Raw genomic sequence first — 19,725 nt, forward strand, 5'->3', positions numbered from 1 at the left:
CTTGACATTGCCAAGGCCTAAAGGGTAGATCCATTCGGGTACGAGTTCGCCACGAATACTCAACTCCCCGCCCGATCTGTGCTGGGGTCACGCAAGGAAGTTTGCTCGGACCTTAAAGGCCCGTTTACACTAGCGGAACTTGGTCCCAAGAAACGTACGCTAACGTTAAGTTGTTACTCCCAAGGATCCCACCCGTTTACACTTGTAAGTCTCAAAGCCTAAGAATTACTACCCCCAACCAATCAAGTCGCTTTGATTTGCGCATGGGCAATATTTCCTATTTTGGGGTACAATGTCGAAAGTATGCGGTAGAATGTCTAAAGTTAAAAAAGCTGAAGAAAGAAAGCGCGTTATGCATTTGAGAAGTAATTTAATATGTATGTATTTGCTGTACAAAATATTGACCGAACCCATTCCAAGGCGGGAATGGGTTCGGTCAATATTTCAAGAGCGAGATACGTATTCCGCTTATGCAGCATTGTTTCCGTCACTGAGGCAGAAGTACCCAGAATTATTTTTCAATTATACTCGAATGATGGTAAGTTATTTTTATTTTTTAGCAAAACCTGAAAGTAAAAATTGAAGGAAAGACTGTCAAATATTTCTTTTTATATATCAGTAAATTAGTAATTTTTTTCCTTAGTAATTTATACTAAGGAAATAGGATTAATGATTACATTGCGATTTAATTACCGACAAAATGATTTTTATATAATTATGGACTAGCATTAGTTATAACTAATTACTTTAATTGGTTTATTAAGCGCATTATTAATGAAGGCTGTTTATAATTCGATTACCTTAATGAAACGTAATATCAGATTGAGTATAATGTAAAATTACTAGATGTGCCAGATGTTGGACAGTCAACATTTTAATGCACTATCGTGTATTAGGATATGTTCCTCTGTTAGAAAATACCCAGCATTCTGTATCCGTAGATTTTTTAATTATTACTGTCATGAATTTTATTAGTATTGCTTCACTTTGTCATGAAAATACCTTTGTAGAACCAGAAATATATAAATAATTAGGCTTTTAAATAATATATTCTAGAGAATTTGGGAGATCCATAAAAAGACTTGCTTTTAAAAGATTTTCTGCATTCCTGTTCCACCTGTGTTTTATATTTGACAAATGAGCAATAAAATTAAATCATGTAAATATTTTAAAAAATCATTTTTGGAGAATATTGTAGTAATATGATGGAAAACACTTAACCTCTAAAAGAATGTAAGAATAATTGTATCAAAATAGATTATTTAATGAAATTCTACTACCTGAAAAGACTTTCCTCTACCTGCACAGCGGTAAGGTTGGAGTGGGAAAACAGGTATGTGGTTGCCGGTGTCTTATGACAAGAAGAAACTCACGCAAGATTGATAATTTAGTGTAATTATGACTAAAGCAACTCATGTGTTTTTACTTTTATGCTTCTTTGGGTTTCTCGTGCATACAGAACAAGGTCGTATTAAGCGTTGTTTCTTCTGTAGATCCCGGAGTGATTTGGGAGATTGCAAAGACCCATTCTTCCACAATGCTACTACAATTTAAAATCTTCGAGCAGTAGAGGCTCTGCCTTGTGCGTCAGGATGGTGCACTAAAGTAGTTGAAGGAAATGGTGATGATTATGCGATTGCTACAGAGCGAATGTGCCTTCAAAGACCTCCAGGGGATGAAGAACAGAGATGTGCACCAACTTTGTTCCAGAACCGAAAAGTTATGATGTGCTTTTGCAAAGGTGACCTTTGCAACTCGGCGATAGTTTTGAAGCTGTTACTAATACTATTATTCAGGCAGCTATGCTCTCCATTCCTAGAACATCAGGAACACTACTAAAATATTCAAAACCATGGTGGAATCGCGACTGTCATGAAGCACTGAAAAAACAGAAAAAAGCATGGGGTATTTTTCGTAGATATCCTACTCTGCGAAACCTCATAGCCTTTAAAAGAGCCAAAGCAAATGCACGAAAAGTAAGAAGGCAGAGCCAGAGGGATTCCTGGATTTCATATGTGTCGTCAATAACATCCTCCACGCCTAGTAAGCGGGTTTGGGAAAGAGTTCGAAAAGCATGCGGCATATATAAAGACCACTCACTTTCCTTTTTGGAAACAGATGGCCGAGTGATTAGCTCCATAGAAGAAATTGCGAATACTATTGGTGAGACATTTGCTGCCGTTTCTTCCAGCAGAAACTATACACCTGCATTTCTCTCTATGAAGCAGCACTCTGAAATAAATCCCATCGCATTCAACTCTTCCAAATCTGAGCCTTACAATAGAGACTTTACTATGCTTGAATTAAGGAGTGCTTTATTGCAGACACATAAGTCTTCTCCGGGTCTTGATGGCGTGAATTACGAAATGCTAAAGCATCTGTCCTATAAGTCACTGAATGCCCTTCTCACTCTTTACAATAGGGTGTGGAAGGAGCGTACCTTTCCCAATGCATGGAGGAGAGCTGTTGTCATTCCTATTGCTAAGCCAGGGAAAGATCCAAGGAATCCCTCCAACTATCGGCCAATTGCCTTTACGAGTTGCCTCTGCAAACTGTTTGAAAAGATGGTAAACAGCCGCCTAGTCTACTTCTTGGAAAAAAATAATATTATATCACCTTATCAAAGCGGTTTTCGAAAGGGGAGGACTACCGTAGATAATATGCTCCTCTTAGACACATCTATTCGAAAAGCTTTTGTAAGAAGAAGTCACCTTGTCTCAATATTTTTTGACATTGAGAAAGCTTATGATAAGGCATGGAGATACGGTATACTTCGCGATCTTCACGAGAGTGGCTTGCGCGGTAACCTACCAATTTTCATTCAGAATTTCTTGAACCCTAGAACTTTTCAAGTCAGGATTGGCTCTGTTTTGTCAGATGTTTTTGAACAGGAAGAGGGTGTGCCTTAAGGCTGTGTGCTAAGTGTAACGCTGTTCATTTTAAAAATAAACTCTGTATTAAAAGAACTTCCTCCCACCATCTTGGGATCTCTGTATGTTGATGATCTGCAGATTAGCTGTCGAGGGGCAGACATGAGATATGTAGAGAGGCAAATGCAGATGGCTCTGAATAAGATCCAAGAATGGTCCGACAAACAGGGATTTACATTTTCGAAACAGAAAACTGTGTGCGTGCACTTTTGTAGGAAGCGTGGTCTCCATCCTGAACCTGAGTTATATTTGAATGGTACAATTATTCCAGCTGCGCCTGAAGTAAAATTTTTAGGAGTGACGTTCGACCGAAAATTGACTTTCCTTTCTCATGTTTTAAACCTGAGAAAGAAGTGCCTAAAAACACTAAATATTTTAAAAGTGTTGGCGAACACCTCCTGGGGTGCAGAGCGGTGCTCCATGCTTCGCATTTACAGAGCGCTTATCCGCTCTAGACTGGACTATGGCTCAGTTGTTTATGGATCCGCTTGGTCATCTGTTTTGTTAAAACTGGATCCTGTTTACCATCAAGGTTTGAGGATTTGTTCAGGAGCTTTCAGGACTTCTCCTGTACACAGCCTATATGTTGACTCTAACGAACCATCACTTTATCTAAGGCGTGAGCAATTGTCCCTTTTGCAATATTTTAATATTTTATCCCAACCTGAACATCCCAGTAAGCTGTGCTTACTTGATAATGAGTGTAACACATTATTTGAAACACGTCCATCCTGTGTTCCTACTTTTCCTTTAAGAGTTCGCCCGGTCATTGAGAAACTTTCCCTCTCTGATATGCACCCCAAAGCAGTACAGAATTTTGAAACTCCACCTTGGGAAAATTCACGGATTCAGCTTCTTGATGTTTTCAAACATCACGGGAAGGCAAGCACTAACGAGATTGTTTACAGACAACTCTTCGCTGAGCACAGGCACAAATATAGCAGTTATCATCCGATATACACAGATGGATCTAAGTCAAATGATCCTGTTGGGATGGCATTTGTATTTGAAGATTACATAGAGGGCAGATGCCTGCACCATGCTTTCTCAGTTCTAACATCTGAACTAACTGCAATATATTATGGTCTTCTGTACATCTCAAAGCTCTGCCACAAAAATTCATAGTTTATACAGACTCGTATAGTGCCCTTAAAACTTTGGAAGCTTTTCCCAACACTCAAAATCCTGTTGTGGTGGATGCTCTGAAAATTCATATAAACTTAAAGATACGAGGATTTGAAATCCTGTACTGCTGGGTTCCCGGGCATACGGGAATAAAGGGAAACGAGCTTGCAGACATCGCGGCAAAATCTGCTGTTGAACTGTCCAGTCGTCTTATCCCTTTTAGAGACATCTGCTGTGTCATAAAGGGGAAGATCCAAAAAAAAAAAAATGGCAGCAAATTTGGGACGTTCAGCTGAGCAACAAGTTGCGAAATGTAAAGCCCAGAATCGAGCACTGGGATTTTGCTGGAAATCGTAAGGAGGAAGTTCTTTTGACTCGCCTCAGAATTGGTCACACTAGAGTGACACATAACTACCTTTTAAAAGCTGAGAATGAGCCTGTTTGTTTAAATTGTAATGTTTGTTTATCTGTCCGTCATATTTTAATTGAGTGTCCCTGTTTTAACAATCTTCGTCAGAAATATTTTAATACCTGTGACTTACCTCTCGACCGTTTAATCGGAAGAGAGACCAATTGTAATTTATTTTATTATTTGAAAGAGACTGGTTTTTATTACTTAATGTAATCTGTTTTGAGGATTGTGTCTTGGATTTTAATGTCTGCTTTTACCTTGTTTTTATATGACTGCATCCTCTGGATTTGTTACATTTGTCCACTTGTTTTTATTTATTGTATTTTAATTTCATAAATTTTAATCATCTCACCTTGTGTTTGGCGCGTCATAATCATCTTTGGTTTTGCGCCAAAAATCCCCACTCACCTCACCTCACCTACTACCTGAAAAATTAAGTAATTGTTAGAGTATAAGAGTGAAATTGAAATGGAGAGTAATTTTCCTTTTAATCAGAATTATCATATTTTATTTTTTCAAATTTGTAAGATAAATAACTGAATATTTTTCACTGATCATAGTTGCAGCAACACAGTATATATTTCGGCAATATAAGTATATAGTGATGCCCCTCATGTTGAGCACCTTCAATAGTCAAAAGTATTCCTGAGAATATAAGCAAACATTGGTAATGACAATCACAGATAACTATATTCTCTGAAGGTTGCTATAATATCCCGTCGGTGGCTAAATAAATAAAAACACTGAACATTAATTGTTCAATACCTGATGAAAGGGTTTAGAACATAGGCATTTTGTGCATATCCGTCCAAGATATAAATGTAAATTAGTTTACCTTAAAAAATCTTCCTGATGACATTAGGGTTACCTTTAAGCAGGTAACCCTAGTGTGTGGTGCATAATCAAATAATCATGTTGAAAGTCATCACCTTCCCAGAAGGCTAAAATCATTTCTAATTATGGAGTTTATGTTATTTTTGTTAATAACATGCGAGTAATCGCTAAAAGTGTTAATTGTTAGAAATAGTAAGATTATACTTCAAGCAATTTTTCAAGACAACAAAATTATTTTCTCTTACTTTGGCTAATCATTTTAGCACAATATAAACTATTTTGTATTTGTTTTTATATTAATTAGATAATTAAATATAGTTCTGATGTTCAATTTACTCATAAGTATAATATTATTGAATTTACATGTAGGGAGAACAATATGATCATCTTCTTCATTTACTGCAAGATAAACTACAGAAGCAAGAAACACGTTTTAGGAAATCAATTTCAGCGTCTGAGAGACTTGCCATCTGTTTAAGGTAAATATAAATATATACATTTGTTTTGAAAGCAGTGTCGACGCTAGACAATTTACCGCCTGGTGCAAACTCCACAAATCTGAAATTCTGCCACCTGATTCCTTCCTAAATTCTAATAATTTTGTCATCTGGTGTGGTCACACTGGTTGCATATGCTCTGGCACCAATTGAACTTTTTAAAATTCATATTTTTTTTTAAAATTTGTAATGCATTTAAAAAATTATGAATAGGAACATAATTTTATCAAAATAAGTTACATAAATAAAGCATTTATTTTCTGTGGTTTAATAATAAGAAAGAAAATTGCAATCTCTTTGAAACTGACCCCCCCCCCAAAAAAAAAGAACCTTTTTTAAAACTTGCATACTGCTACAGATTGCCCTTTGTTCATTTTTAAACAACATGTTTTTAAAACTGCAAAAATTTAGTTATTGATTCAGAATGTTTTTGTAGATTTCTAGCATCTGGAACTAATTATACAGACCTGGCATACACTTTCCGTGTTTCTAAATCTTCAGTTTCACATATTATTCGAGAGACCTGTGATGTCATATGGCAAGTCTTACAGCCACTGGTTATGGCTACACCAGCATCATCAGATGAATGGGCTGTAATAGCAGAAGGTTTTGAATATAAATGGAATTTTCCCAACTGTGTTGGTGCAATCGATGGTATGTATTATGTCTTGCATTCCATATTTATTTGTCAGTGAGTACTTTTGAAATACAAAAACTGCATTATATTAAAATTAGGCAAATGAAGATTCTTTTCAAAGATAAATATAAAATATTGCAGAATCATCTAACTTGATATATGAGCTGTCTTAAAATATCAAAAGACTGGAATTGTTTCATAATAAATAAATGAAAGTGTGAAATGAAAAACAAATTTTAATATAAAAAGGAATTTTTTTCCAAGTTTCTAATTTAAGAACTTTTTTAAGAACTGAATTTATTATTGGAAAAAGTATTTATATTAATTTTTATCATTAAAGTGTATATTATTTTTCTTTAGGCAATTAATAATTATTGCATTTTTTTTCCTTGTAGGTAAGCATATCAGAATACAAGCTCCACCGTCAGCTGGATCAACATATTATAATTATAAGGGCTATAACAGCATAGTCCTAATGGCAGTGGCAGATGCTAGTTACACTTTCCTTTATGTTGATTCAGGCAACTATGGACGCATCAGTGATGGTGGAATTTTCAGTAACTGTATCAGGTTCAATGTTCCTTCTAACCTTCTTCGGGAACATACAAGGACCTGACTAGGAACAGAGAGCTTACTAAAGCTATGTTCACTAATTGTAGTAAGTAGACAGGATACAGACGAAGGGTATACAAAACCCTTTATTTTTCTCTATATACAATAACTTCCGTACTTCGGAATACAATGACCCGCCACTCGGGGTCTAACGTAAAAGTAAAAAAATAAAACTAAACTCTAATTTAACTTTAGAATAATACACGTGGAAGATTGGCCTTATAATAACAGGAAGCGTATGTAGCACAGAGACTGTGAACACTACAATACGTTTAATTTATCAAGAGGATTAAAACCTCTGGCCTGGAAGGCAAATAGCAACTGCGTAACTTCTAAGGTAAGCGGCCTGCTTCGAACTCACTGCTTCCTCTCTCTCGCTTGGCAAAAAGGCCACACTTAAATACTTGGCGTTCGCCAGACAAACTTTGCATAAAAACCTTCACGCTTATAATTCTGGCCGGAAGTAGAAAATAAGAAGTGATAGTAAAGATTTAAAATAAAATAAACGTTAGTAAAACTTAAGATCCTTACATACTTCCCGCCAGAGTTAATTAGTTTGAAACTGAGGTCTAAAACGACCTTGTTGAAAACTTTTAGCTCTAGAGTCTAACGAGAGGCCAACCTTTTACAAACATGACTTCGTTAGAAACTAGAAAATTTAAAAGAAAGAAATTTGTTACAATATCAGCTCCCAGGATATACAACAATCTTTTTTTTCATCTGTACTGCATCTAACCAGGAGCTTTTATTCAATTCTGGTTCCTTCCAGAGATCTGGAAGGAAAACTAGTTTAATGAAATGTTACACAATGACATGGCAAGTAACATATAGAATTATACTGCTCTTAACATTCTTATTTCATTCATGACTATTTTAATTATCTCTCCCCGTGCTCTCTGACATGTGTTGTAAAAGAACACCAAACACGAATGTGTTTCTGTCTACGTGTGTCACACTTCCTCCTACAATCAAAACACTAACGTGTTAAAATTCAACATAACGAGACCTCTTAACACACCCTACTTTCAACTCTAAACCCTGAGGTACTATTCTAAAAGTGGCTAACTCTAAAGTGTAGCGTCAGAGAGCCTAACTACATCATTCAACCTTTACCACATATTCGCCATGATTTAATCTTTACAGTCACACGAATAACAAATTTTTAACATTACTTTCACTTTTACCATATCACGGTATTTCTTAACATTTAAAATAACAGTTCACATGTATATAAGAACATATCAATATGCCGTTAATTTTACACATTTGAAAACATACATTAGTAGTACATTGTTAACTTCTATTCTTTTCAAAGCAAGTGCCAATTCTTTCTACATTGAAATAATACTACATTTCAAAAAGTCTTTCAGACTAAAACTTCTTTCTTGCTAGAATGTTTTAAATAAAATTTATACAATAACTTTTTACAATATTTAAGTCTTTACACAACGCTATTATACATCAACTTTAGTTTTACGCACGAGTAATTTAAAAACATAATACGAAAATCGGTCACAACTCATTTCTCGCCCTTTTGGCGATAAAGGTAGACCTCGCATGAGGTAAAACTTCTTGAAATCTGCCACTTGCAGTAAGAATGAAAGATTAACTTAAGTTTGCAAAGTAACATAAAATTTTACTTATCTTTGTAATATTCGGACATCCTTTTCTGGGCCCAGTCTTTAAAGGTACTGCAGATAGTAGCTTGGTTTATCCTCCTTCTTGTACGGGCTCGCCCTTCAGTGCTTTCCTCTGGAAGCTTCCTTTTTTCACCACTACGGCCACCCTTGAATACTTTCCTTTTCTCCTCTGCTTGTAGTCTTTGCCGTTTGATGGCAGCTGGTCTTGGCGGAACCGGGAAACTTCTGTCGTGATCCTGCTTGGACCTCGTTGTTGGCCTTTCAAATTTTTCTTGTACTTTTTCCTCCGCCGCTGATGGCCCTTCCGCAGTTCGGCGACTTTTGCTGCGGAGAGTTCTGTCGGATGAGTAGATCTTCCGTTTTAAAGCCGGGTTATAGTTGCCGTCATTTCTCCTGGTCCTCTTCACATACGTCGTCCTTCTCCCTTATTCATTCTGGGGGTGTTCGTGAACTCTGTTTTCTGGACGGTGGAACGGCTTCTTTTTCTTGTTACCTTCCATTTTTCCGCGGGGCAATTTTCTTTTCACTTGCTTCTGTCTCTCATTGGCTTGCCCTTGTACTTGTCGTTTTTTCACCTCTGGAACTTGTACCTGCGGTGTCTGCCGTGCCGGATCCTGCAAAAGATCTGAAAAGATTTGCATTTTATTACGATCGAAGTAGGGCTTGATTTGATCAATGTTTGCGGAATAGGTTTCACCATTTCTGGCTTTTAACACTACAACAGCGTGAGTTATTTTTTCTATAACATATGGTCCTTCAAATCGTGGAAAAAATTTGGCAGTTTTATCTTCTGGTGCTGAAGAAAGTGAATGCTTAATTTTTAAAACTTCATCCCCTACTTTATAAGTTATTCCCGTCGTTTCAAATCATAATATAATTTCTGTTTTCTTTGTGCTACTTCCGTATTCTTTTTTGCTTCTTTTATTAGTTTTTCTATATCACCCATTTTAAATTCTGGGGCTCTTTGTTGCACATAAAATAGTTTATCTAACGGTGTTATAATCTTTCTGCCTAGAAATAACTCAGCAGGAGTTTTGCCCGTTGTATCATGTTTTGCGGTCCTAAGGGCGAAAGCAAATTCATTGACATAGTTATCCCAGCTTTTATGAAAATTTTTAACATAACTACGGATAATTTTCACTATATTTCTGTTGACCCGTTCCGCTATATTTGATTGCGGCCGATACGGGACCATTTTTAAATGACGTATGCCCAGTTTTTGGCACATGTCTTCAAATATATTACTTACAAATTGAGGACCATTATCCGATATAACTTTTAGGGGCGCCCCGTATTTTAAAATATATTTATTTAAAATAGAATCGGTAACCAATTTCGCGGAGGCTCGTTTTAAGGGAACAATTTCGGTCCATTTACTAAAATGATCAACCATAAGAAGGAGATAGCGACTTTTATTTAACTGACTTTTTGGGAAAGGGCCCAATAAATCGATGCCAATTATTTCATTTGGAAATTCGGATTTAATACTATTTAGAAACCCGGCCGGGCGGAAATTAATATAATTAACTGCTTGACATGTTGGGCAGGACTGGACATACGCCCTTGTTAACTTTTACAGTTCAGGAAAGTAGACTGCCTCGCGTACGCGTTGGATAGTTTTTCGAATACCAGCATGAGAAGCTAAAGGGCTGTTATGGAGCTCCTGCAGGATATTTAATCTAAGACTAGCTGGGATAACAGGTCGAAATTCCTTGTTGGAATTCGTAGTTTTTGTGTAGAATAATAGACCATCTATTAGTTCGTAATGGACCGCCCTATTTCTTATCCCCACAATATCTTGGTGGCTAAAATTTTCAGGATCCTTCAAATACTCATAAATACTTCCAAACTCAGGATCCTTACCCAGTTCTGTTATTACAGTTTCTCGGGAATTTATTGTACACGCTGTAAGTATTGCAACTTTTACGGTATTACCCTGTTCGTCTAATTTAATTCGTGATAGGGCATCTGCTACGATATTTTCCTTTCCGGGGGTATGCTTGATTACCAGATTATATTCTTGCAGCTTGAGTGCCCATCTTATTAACCTTGGGGATAAATTTTTCCCTGAGTACAATCTAGTTACCGCCGCATGATCAGAGTATACTGTTATCGGCGCCTTTCCAAAATAGACTCGGAACTTTTGCACTGCTAACAGAACTGCAAGTGCCTCTCTTTCGGTCGCGGAATAGTTTCTTTGTGTTTGATTTAAAGTTCGGCTAAAAAATGCCACGGGCTGCTGATTTTGCGAAAGTACCGCTCCTACCGCATAATCCGAAGCATCCGCTGAAATTTCTAAATTTTCATCCTTTTCAGGAAATTTCAACACAGGGGCTTGCGTTAATGCTTGTTTTAATTTTTCGAAAGCACTATTGGCTTCGGCCGTCCACGAGAATCTTGCCTTTTTCCTTTTTAATTTTAACAATGGCTCAGCGATAGCCGCAAAATCTTTTATAAAGGACCTATAATATGAACAAAGTCCTAGAAAAGAAGAGAGCTTCTTTGCCGTGTTTGGAGTCGGATACTTTTGTACAGCGATTATTTTTAATTCATCTGTCTCGATCCCTTTTTTAGATATTTTGTAACCTAAATATTTTAATTCAGGGGCTGCAAATTTGCACTTTTCGACATTAACTTTTAGACCGGCCTCACTTAATAAAGAAAACACCTGTCTTAAATCCTGTACATGTTGGTCTAGATTATCACTAGTAATAATGATATCGTCTAAATAGATAAATGTGTACTTTCCAAAAACAGGTCTTAACACAATGTCCATGCATCGCTGAAATGTTGCTGGGGCCCCTGAAAGGCCAAACGGCATACGCAAAAATGCATAAGTGCCAGACTTGGTTATAAAAGCAGTCTTAGGCACGTCCTCAGGCCTCACCCCTATTTGAAAATAACCAGTCGTTAAGTCGTCATAAATTTGGTTGATTTTATGTTCCTTAAAATTTCTTCTATGATCGGCAACGGATAACCGGATATTTCGTTATGGAATTTAATTTACGGTAATCAATAGCGAATCTCCACCTTTTTGGATGCTCCAAAGGATAATCATTATTTTTCTTACATAAAACCACCGGGCTAGCATAACTACTTGAGATGGGCGTTATGATCTTTTTACGTAGCATATCGGTAATATGCCATTCTATAATTTTTCCTTATTCTTATCATACCGGTATGGTTTTTGACGAACTGGCAATGCATCTCCGGTGTCAATACTATGGTTAGTAACCTGAGTAAATCCTGGAATATCACTAAATAACGAAGCAAATTCACTTACCACTTGTCGGATTCTATCTTGCTCGTCATTAGGCAGGTGGTCAAGATTTAACCTTGGCCGTTCAACCTTTTCTACACGCACTGGTTTCATTGTCAGCTTAAGGGACGCTTCATTAAAATCCAGTGTAGCTTGTGCGCCTGAAAGAAAGTCTATTCCTAAGATTAAATGTGCTTGCAGATTCTTTACTATAAAAAACATCACCTTTACTTGTTCGTCCTTGATACGGATATACAAAGGTACTTTACCTACGCACTTACATTTTTCTCCTTGCGCCGCTAACACTGTTGTATTATCCGCATTATATATGCGGTATTTGCGAAAATACTTTCTAAAAAAGACTTCTGCCACACAGGAACACTGCGCGCCGGTATCCAGGAGTGCGGTGGCTGGGATATTATTCACCAAGACTTCAATCTTCGGAAGAGTCAAATTTTTCACCATTACTGTATTTAACTTCTAGGAAGAGGGGTTTTCGTGGCCTTCGGATTTCCGCACCCTCTCGTCAGCAGAAATCCGTTTTAGTTTAAATTATTTTTCCTTTCCGTGCTTTCCTTCTTTTTCCCCTGGCCTTGAGACTTTTTTCCTGGGTTGCTATTGAACTGTCGACGTTCGCCGGCTGTTTTTGAATGCTCGGGTTTCCTTGCCCACTGATTCGCTTTTTCTCCGTAGCCAAGTGCTTGAGTTTGCTGTAGTCTTGGCGTACGAAATTGGTTTCGCTGTTGATATTGGCGTCTTCTTTCGACGTCCACCGTTCTTCTACTTTCAAACTGGATTGCTAGCTCAAATAACTTTTCCAGTGTAGTCGGATTTCTTAATTCAATAAAGTCTTGCACTTGGGGCAGTAACCTCAGCAAAATCACTTGAATTATTTCAGGATCCGGACGGTTTCCATACAAGAGCTTGAAAACGTGAATTTTTCTTAAAATAAAGCTCGAGAGGTTTTCGATTCTTTGTTGATATATACTAAAAAGTTCCGTTTCTAATTTCGCACGATCCCTTACAACAGGGAAGGCTTTTAGTAGGGCAGTCTTGAAATTTTCGTAAGTATAGGTGGGACTTCCTGCTTGACCCAAGAGACTTCTGCCGATACATTTGAACCAGTTAAGCGCTTGTCCCCTAAAAGCGCTGGTAGCTAAGGTAACTTTTTGAAACTCGTGCACGGGGTAGAGCATGAAGTGGTCATCCAATTTTTCCAAAAAACTGGTTACCGGTGAGTTTCCATTAAACGTTGCTTCTGGTTTCATCGAAGCGCGCATGGTCTGGACGATGTAACCGAATCCTTCCATTGCGGCAGCTGGCATTTCTGGATTCTGAGCCGTTTCTGCAGGCAGCACAGGTTCTTCTTGAAACTCGGCCATGGTTATTCTTCTTCGTTGGGCGCCACTATCAGGTTCAATGTTCCTTCTAACCTTCTTCGGGAACATACAAGGACCTGACTAGGAACAGAGAGCTTACTAAAGCTATGTTCACTAATTGTACGGGTCAGAGCGTTGCGCAGCTCAGTCTGCATCTAGCCGTGCTAGTGAGAGGTTCGTGCTGTGCTCCGTTCAGATACTGTGACGGTTTGAAATGTCTGCGTTAATTGAAAATCCCGCGAGCTGCGAGGTGCGCTCAGTAATAAGGTTTCTGACTGCAAAAAACTGTAAACCGATAGAAATCTATCGTGAAGTGTATGGGGACAACATTATCACTGAAGGTGGAGTGCGTCAGTGGGTCATAAGATTTCAAAATGGCCGAACCAATGTTCACGACGAAGATCGAAGTGGGAGACCCAGCATAGTGACCGCCGAACTTCTCGAAAAAGTCGATGCTAAAGTCCGTGAAAATCGAAATTTCACAATAACGGAACTTTCTTTGAGTTTTCCACAAATTTCGCGAAGTTTGTTGCACGAAAGCATCAGCGAAAAGCAATGAAGAAGTGGCTGGCTATGCAGCGTTTTGATGACGACGCACAGCTGCAAGAAGAGGTAACGAAGTGGTTGAAGGCGCAGGCGGCCGAATTTTTCGACGAAGGAATTTCCAAGCTCGTACATCGCTACGATAAATGCCTTAATTTGTATGGTGACTATGTAGAAAAGTAGTATTTGAGTGTGGCTTTCACCTGTATATAATAAAATTTGTTTCCTATACTTTGTTTATTTTTTTATTCCAAAACGTAATCTACTTTCTGGATAGCCCTCGTAGTAAGTAGACAGGATACAGCCGAAGGGTATACAAAACCCTTTATTTTTCTCTATATACAATAACTTCCGTACTTCGGAATACACTGACCCTCCACTCGGGGTCTAACGTAAAAAAGTATAAAAATAAAACTAAACTCTAATTTAACTTTAGAATAATACACGTGGAAGATTGGCCTTATAATAACAGGAAGCGTATGTAGCACAGAGACTGTGAACACTACAATACGTTTAATTTATCAAGAGGATTAAAACCTCTGGCCTGGAAGGCGAACAGCAACTGCGTAACTTCTAAGGTAAGCGGCCTGCGTTGACTTACTGCTTCCTCTCTTTCGCTTGGCAAAAAGGCCACACTTAAATACTTGGCGTTCGCCAGACAAACTTTGCATAAAAACCTTCAAGCTTATAATTCTGGCCGGAAGTAGAAAATAAGAAGTGATAGTAAAGATTTAAAATAAAATAAACGTTAGTAAAACTTAAGATCCTTACAACTGTTCACTAGGTAAAGCTTTGGTTAGTGAAACTTTGTTTTCATTGCCAAATCCAACACCATTATTAAATAGTGATCGAGTTTTGCCTTTTGTATTTGTTGGAGATGAGGCTTTTCCACTCAGGAAAAATATTTTACGCCCTTATCCCGGCAAATTTCTGTCGAATGAAAGAAAAATTTTTTAATTACAGACTTTCTCAAGGAAGGAGGTGCGTTGAAAATGCTTTCGACATATTGGCGTCTAGGTGGAGAGTACTTCGTACTGAAATTGCCCTGAACCCAGAGCATGCTAATAAAGTAGTTTTGGCATGCTGTTGCCTTCATAATTACTTAATGAAAAATGAGTTGGGAAAGGCAGCTAAGAAATACTGTCCAGTGAACTTTGCTGATTCTCTTCTTTCAAATGCCACCATTAAAGAAGGTATGTGGAGAACAGAAGAATTTACATGGCAACCTCTTGGCCGTCTAGGGGCCAATAATTCATCCCGTGCTGCATCTGCAGTTAGAGATAATTTTTGTGAATATTTTTCTGCAGAAGGAGCAGTACCATGGCAAGAAAGGAAAGCATTTCTTGTGTAAATTTATTTTTTGAAAATATTTATGAAATATGTAAATAAAACAATAAAACAACTGATTAGTGTTATGTACAAATAATTTCATTTATTTCTTGCCATAATTTGTAAAAATTGTATTTTCGTTTCCAATATTTTTTCATCGGTCATTTTTTATAAAAATAGTTTATCATCATCGTCATCATCATTTTCACATCGATGGTGATTTTTTAAATATTTATTTGTTTCATCAATAACAGAAAGCAATGAACTTTCAACTGTTTCCTTCTTTTTTCTTTTCTTCCCTCTAGGAGTATTTTCATCATTATTATTTGAATTAGTGTTATCTAAGATTTGTCTGGAGCTTGATGCAGGTGATAAAGGTGATTCACATGAGGGCATAACGTGAATAACAGATGGCTCCACATATTCAGGTTCTGTCGGATATTCAATATTATCTGAAGACTCGGAGACAACAGATTCTACTGTGAAATTAAGCTCCTCGAATTCTTTGTTTCCTTGAAAGTTTGTCTGTGTCCTGTTTAGAAAGAAAACAAGGAAAAAAATCAAATGCATATGAAAAAATATTTTTAATACATTAATGATTATTTTGTGATACAAAGTAATTAGGTAGTGAAATAAGCAAATTTAGAATCTTATTTGTTACTGCATTAAATAGCTTATTTTTTAATTTTTATTACTTATGAACTGCAGACAATTTAAATAGATCTTAAAATTTAGCATGAAAAATAATGTAAACCAAGAGTCTTCTTGCTTCAGTGTGATTACCTGAAACTAAAAAGCCTTTTTTTGTTAATTTGAATTATAACATCCCATTGGATTCTTTTCTTACATAATATTTTGTGTTTATTAATATTTGCAAGAATAATTTCTAAAAAAATACAGTTTGTTACATCCAGTTGTATGGGGTAATTCCTAGTCATTACGTTCTTGGAGCAATGCTGGATCACATTTTGTTTTTAATTAAAATAATATTTTATCAAATATGGGGAGGGGTAAAATCATCATCACTCTTTGAATCTTTTGTACTGCAATATACAACCACATTGTCATATTTACTCACTAATAATTTTATCGTACAAATATGGAGAAGGCAAAATGACATGAATAATTTATTTTCCGACGTATGGTGCAAAATAAATAAGGTGTATTAGATACATTTAATTAAATTACATACATTACTGCAATAATTTATTATATGCATTAAATTATTATTACATATATGATTATATTATTCATTGAATTATATGTACACAGCATTGAGGTTTGCCTATTTCGCCTCATGCAAAGATTTCGGATTGCAACGTTAGAATCACTGTTGCTGTAAAATGTCAACAGCTTTTCTTTATTTTTCCGTATATCATACACAATCATGTCGCAATTCCATACCATTCTGCTATATAGAGGAGTAGCACCTGCCTCCATCTTTTACAGAATTTGCACTTTTTGCGTTACTATCAATGCAACGTGTTTACGTTTTTCAAAATTGCAAGCAGTAAAATCATGAGTGTGTTTCTTATCTGTCATTGTATTAACAAGGACTGAAATTTAAAATATTCTTAATTTATCCACAAAATATCCGGATAAAAAAAAAGGCAGCACTAAACAATCTTGTGAAAATAACAAAGCTCAGAAAATACAACAACGTGAATCATGAACTTGAACAAAGTGTGAATCGTCTGCTTTTTTACCTCGATGCAGATTAGAAGGAAAAAAACTTATCTTTTTTCTTAAACTTTTTATGTCAATAATTTGGTATTTCCATTATGACTCATTATTATTCAGTTATTATGACGTCATTATTCGGTAAGTATTTTTTCTTCGATATTTCGTACTCAATGTTGCGGTTTCCGAAACCAAGAAACTCAGAATATAAACTGAATGCTTATATTCTGAGAGGCAACGCGGATTTCAGGAGTTGGCGGATTTTCGGTATTTGCCTGTATTTGTAGACATTAAGATGAAAAAATGGAACAGATTATTGGACGTGGAATCGCATCTCAGATTAAAATTAACAACCAGGGAACAAAATTATGACAATCTGTCATCTCAGCACAAACAGTTTCATCCTTCTCATTAATCCAAATAAATGTTATTTATAATGTAACATTTATTTATATTAATGCCATAGAAAATCAAATTTATAGTAGTGAAGATGAGCGGGATTATGAGTTAAATAACATGGATGTAAATATTACTATTGGAGGCTGCAATTTAACAGTTGTGATGACAGTAGTGTTTTTGACAGTAACAGTAATGTAGTATGCCCTAAATAGAGATGACTTTAAATGACTTCATATAGTAATTATAAAGAAATCAATATTTTAGATGAAAAAGGAAGAATCTCTTGCCTTCATTGAAGAAATTTTGAATATGCATACAAAGCCCTTACGTAATAAATGAAAATATTGAGCCACTAATAACTCTTATTTCTTTTTATAGAAACACAATCACAAGAGAATTTTATCAAAATTTTTGTATCTTACAGTTTAAGACAATTTTATATAATCTTGGCTTACACATTTCACATTCTATAAATAAAAAAAGATCACTATACTTCGCGGACTATTTTGAAAATTTTCATGCCATGAAAGATTTTAACAGTTAATTCAGTAATAAAGTATTACAACTTCATTTTTTAATTCAGTTTCATATATACTTTTGTATTTATTTTCATTATGAATTAATGTAATAATTTAAGCACAACTCCTTGATCTGATGGTATATATTATGATAATTAATCCCAGGCTTTATGTGTTAAGTGCAAAGTAACTTCATAAAGTTAAAGCAGGTATGCATAATCTCAAACACTAACTTCTGAACATCAAAATGGTCAGTAACACATCAGTTTTGAGCTGTGTGAGTACAGAAATATGGGCATCAACTATAGAGGGATAAACTATAAAAAGAAATTGGCCACAAAAAAAAAAAAAAAAAAAAAAAAAAAAAAAAAAAAAAAACATATACAGACGAGTCTTCATCAAAATATTTAGAAACTCAGCTTTCAAAGGAAAGAGCAAGTGCTTTGTTTATATTATGCATATGCTGTACTTTGTTAATAAGTTTACATTGCAAAAATATTGGCCTATTTTTAATTGGGAAGATTAAAAAAGTACAGAACAGCAAAGTTTCTACAACATTCTTTAAGGGTAAGAACTTCAGTTGGCCCAAACACGTTAGAAAAAAACTATAATGTGTAATACAGTTTTTTTACAACACATTTACAAGGTGTTAAACCATTCATAATGAGTGATGAGGCAATAAATGTTAAAAAAAAAATTGTGTAGGAGAAGTTTTTGTTTTCCAGAGCGTAAATATTTGGATAGAATTTGAGTTATGGCAAAGCATATAAGGCAAAGCATATCTGCCTAAGGGGAGGAATTTCTTAAGTAAATTGGTTTATATCCACATATGTGACTATCTAACATATTTAATAAATTTATATCAATAAAGTTACAATTTTTGATTGCTAGTCAACCTAGGATAACTCCAAATAATCCATTTATGCTTTATAATATTACAGACTACTAACAAGTAAGATTGTATTGTTAATATGAAAATTTATCATTTTATATTTAACATAACTAAATAATTTGGTTCTGAATATTTACCTTCGATGGCGGATACATGGATCCAAAAATAACATTTGGGGCATCAGATGCCATTGCTGCTCTGCAGACTCTGCACTAGCTCCACTTTTGCATTTTGTTTTTCTTCGGCTATATTGCTTACGCAGATTCTGCCACCGGTAAGTAACCTCTTCAACTGTGAAATTTAAAAAAATATAGCCGAAATTTAATTCAACCACTGTAATTAATTACTGTTTAATTATTAATATTTTATGCAAACAATTATACTAATTATATGAGATTCAAAATGTATCCATACGAAAATGAAATATGGATCTTATATATTTATATATATGGATATTTATATATTTAGGGATTTTTTATGTATTTCGGAATAAACATTTGCATGAAAAATGAAGAAAATGTATTTCTGAAAATTGAGGAGGAAAACTTTAATCAAATTTTTACTACTGTTGATCTTCACACTTACTACTTTTACTTTCTTCTTCTCATAAGCCTTCAGTAACATGTTGCAAAAAAGAAGAGCAAACTAATGTAAAGACAATAGCTAAAATTATGTAATCATCTGAATTGCTATAATTTGGGGAAAATTTTAAATATATATAATTGAAGGTTGCTGCATATAATTTTCATAGAAGAGTGTACATTTAGATACATTTTAAAGCAATTAATAAACTTTAATTTTAAAAAATCCATCTACTGAGCTTATTTAAATTTTATGAAACTCAGATTTCCGTGTCTCTTTAAATCAAACTCGCCTAACGAATTCCCGCTTCTCTCCCCCTCCCAGACCCGAAGCACTTGCGACATGAAGTTTTTCGCGAGTGTTTCCGCTCTTGTATTGTTAACACCACATGACCATTGATCAAGGACACGTCGATGCTTGTCGAAATTCATGATGTAACCCCCTCAAAATTGATTCT

At 35.6% G+C, this 19,725-nt stretch overlaps 1 protein-coding gene and 1 pseudogene across 1 annotated transcript; one reads left to right on the plus strand and one right to left on the minus strand.

Annotated features, from left to right (window-relative positions):
* The first annotated feature begins 1,295 nt into the window (after positions 1–1,295).
* On the plus strand, positions 1,296–1,839 carry LOC146997685 (UPAR/Ly6 domain-containing protein rtv pseudogene; annotated as a pseudogene).
* Positions 1,840–15,350: 13,511 nt separating this feature from the next.
* Positions 15,351–19,145, minus strand: LOC146997686 (uncharacterized). The gene is made up of 2 exons (XM_085814272.1): positions 18,824–19,145; positions 15,351–15,729 (listed from the first exon to the last, which is right to left on the minus strand). The coding sequence occupies exons 1-2, from the start codon at positions 18,865–18,867 to the stop codon at positions 15,366–15,368; spliced, it is 408 nt and encodes a 135-aa protein (XP_085670398.1). The 5' UTR covers positions 18,868–19,145; the 3' UTR covers positions 15,351–15,365.
* Between the last annotated feature and the right edge of the window lie 580 nt (positions 19,146–19,725).

Source organism: Stegodyphus dumicola, chromosome 4 (assembly GCF_044657685.1).
Source record: "Stegodyphus dumicola isolate Sdum_Otavi_A_Nest chromosome 4, ASM4465768v1".
In the NCBI taxonomy this organism is placed as follows: domain Eukaryota; kingdom Metazoa; phylum Arthropoda; class Arachnida; order Araneae; family Eresidae; genus Stegodyphus; species Stegodyphus dumicola.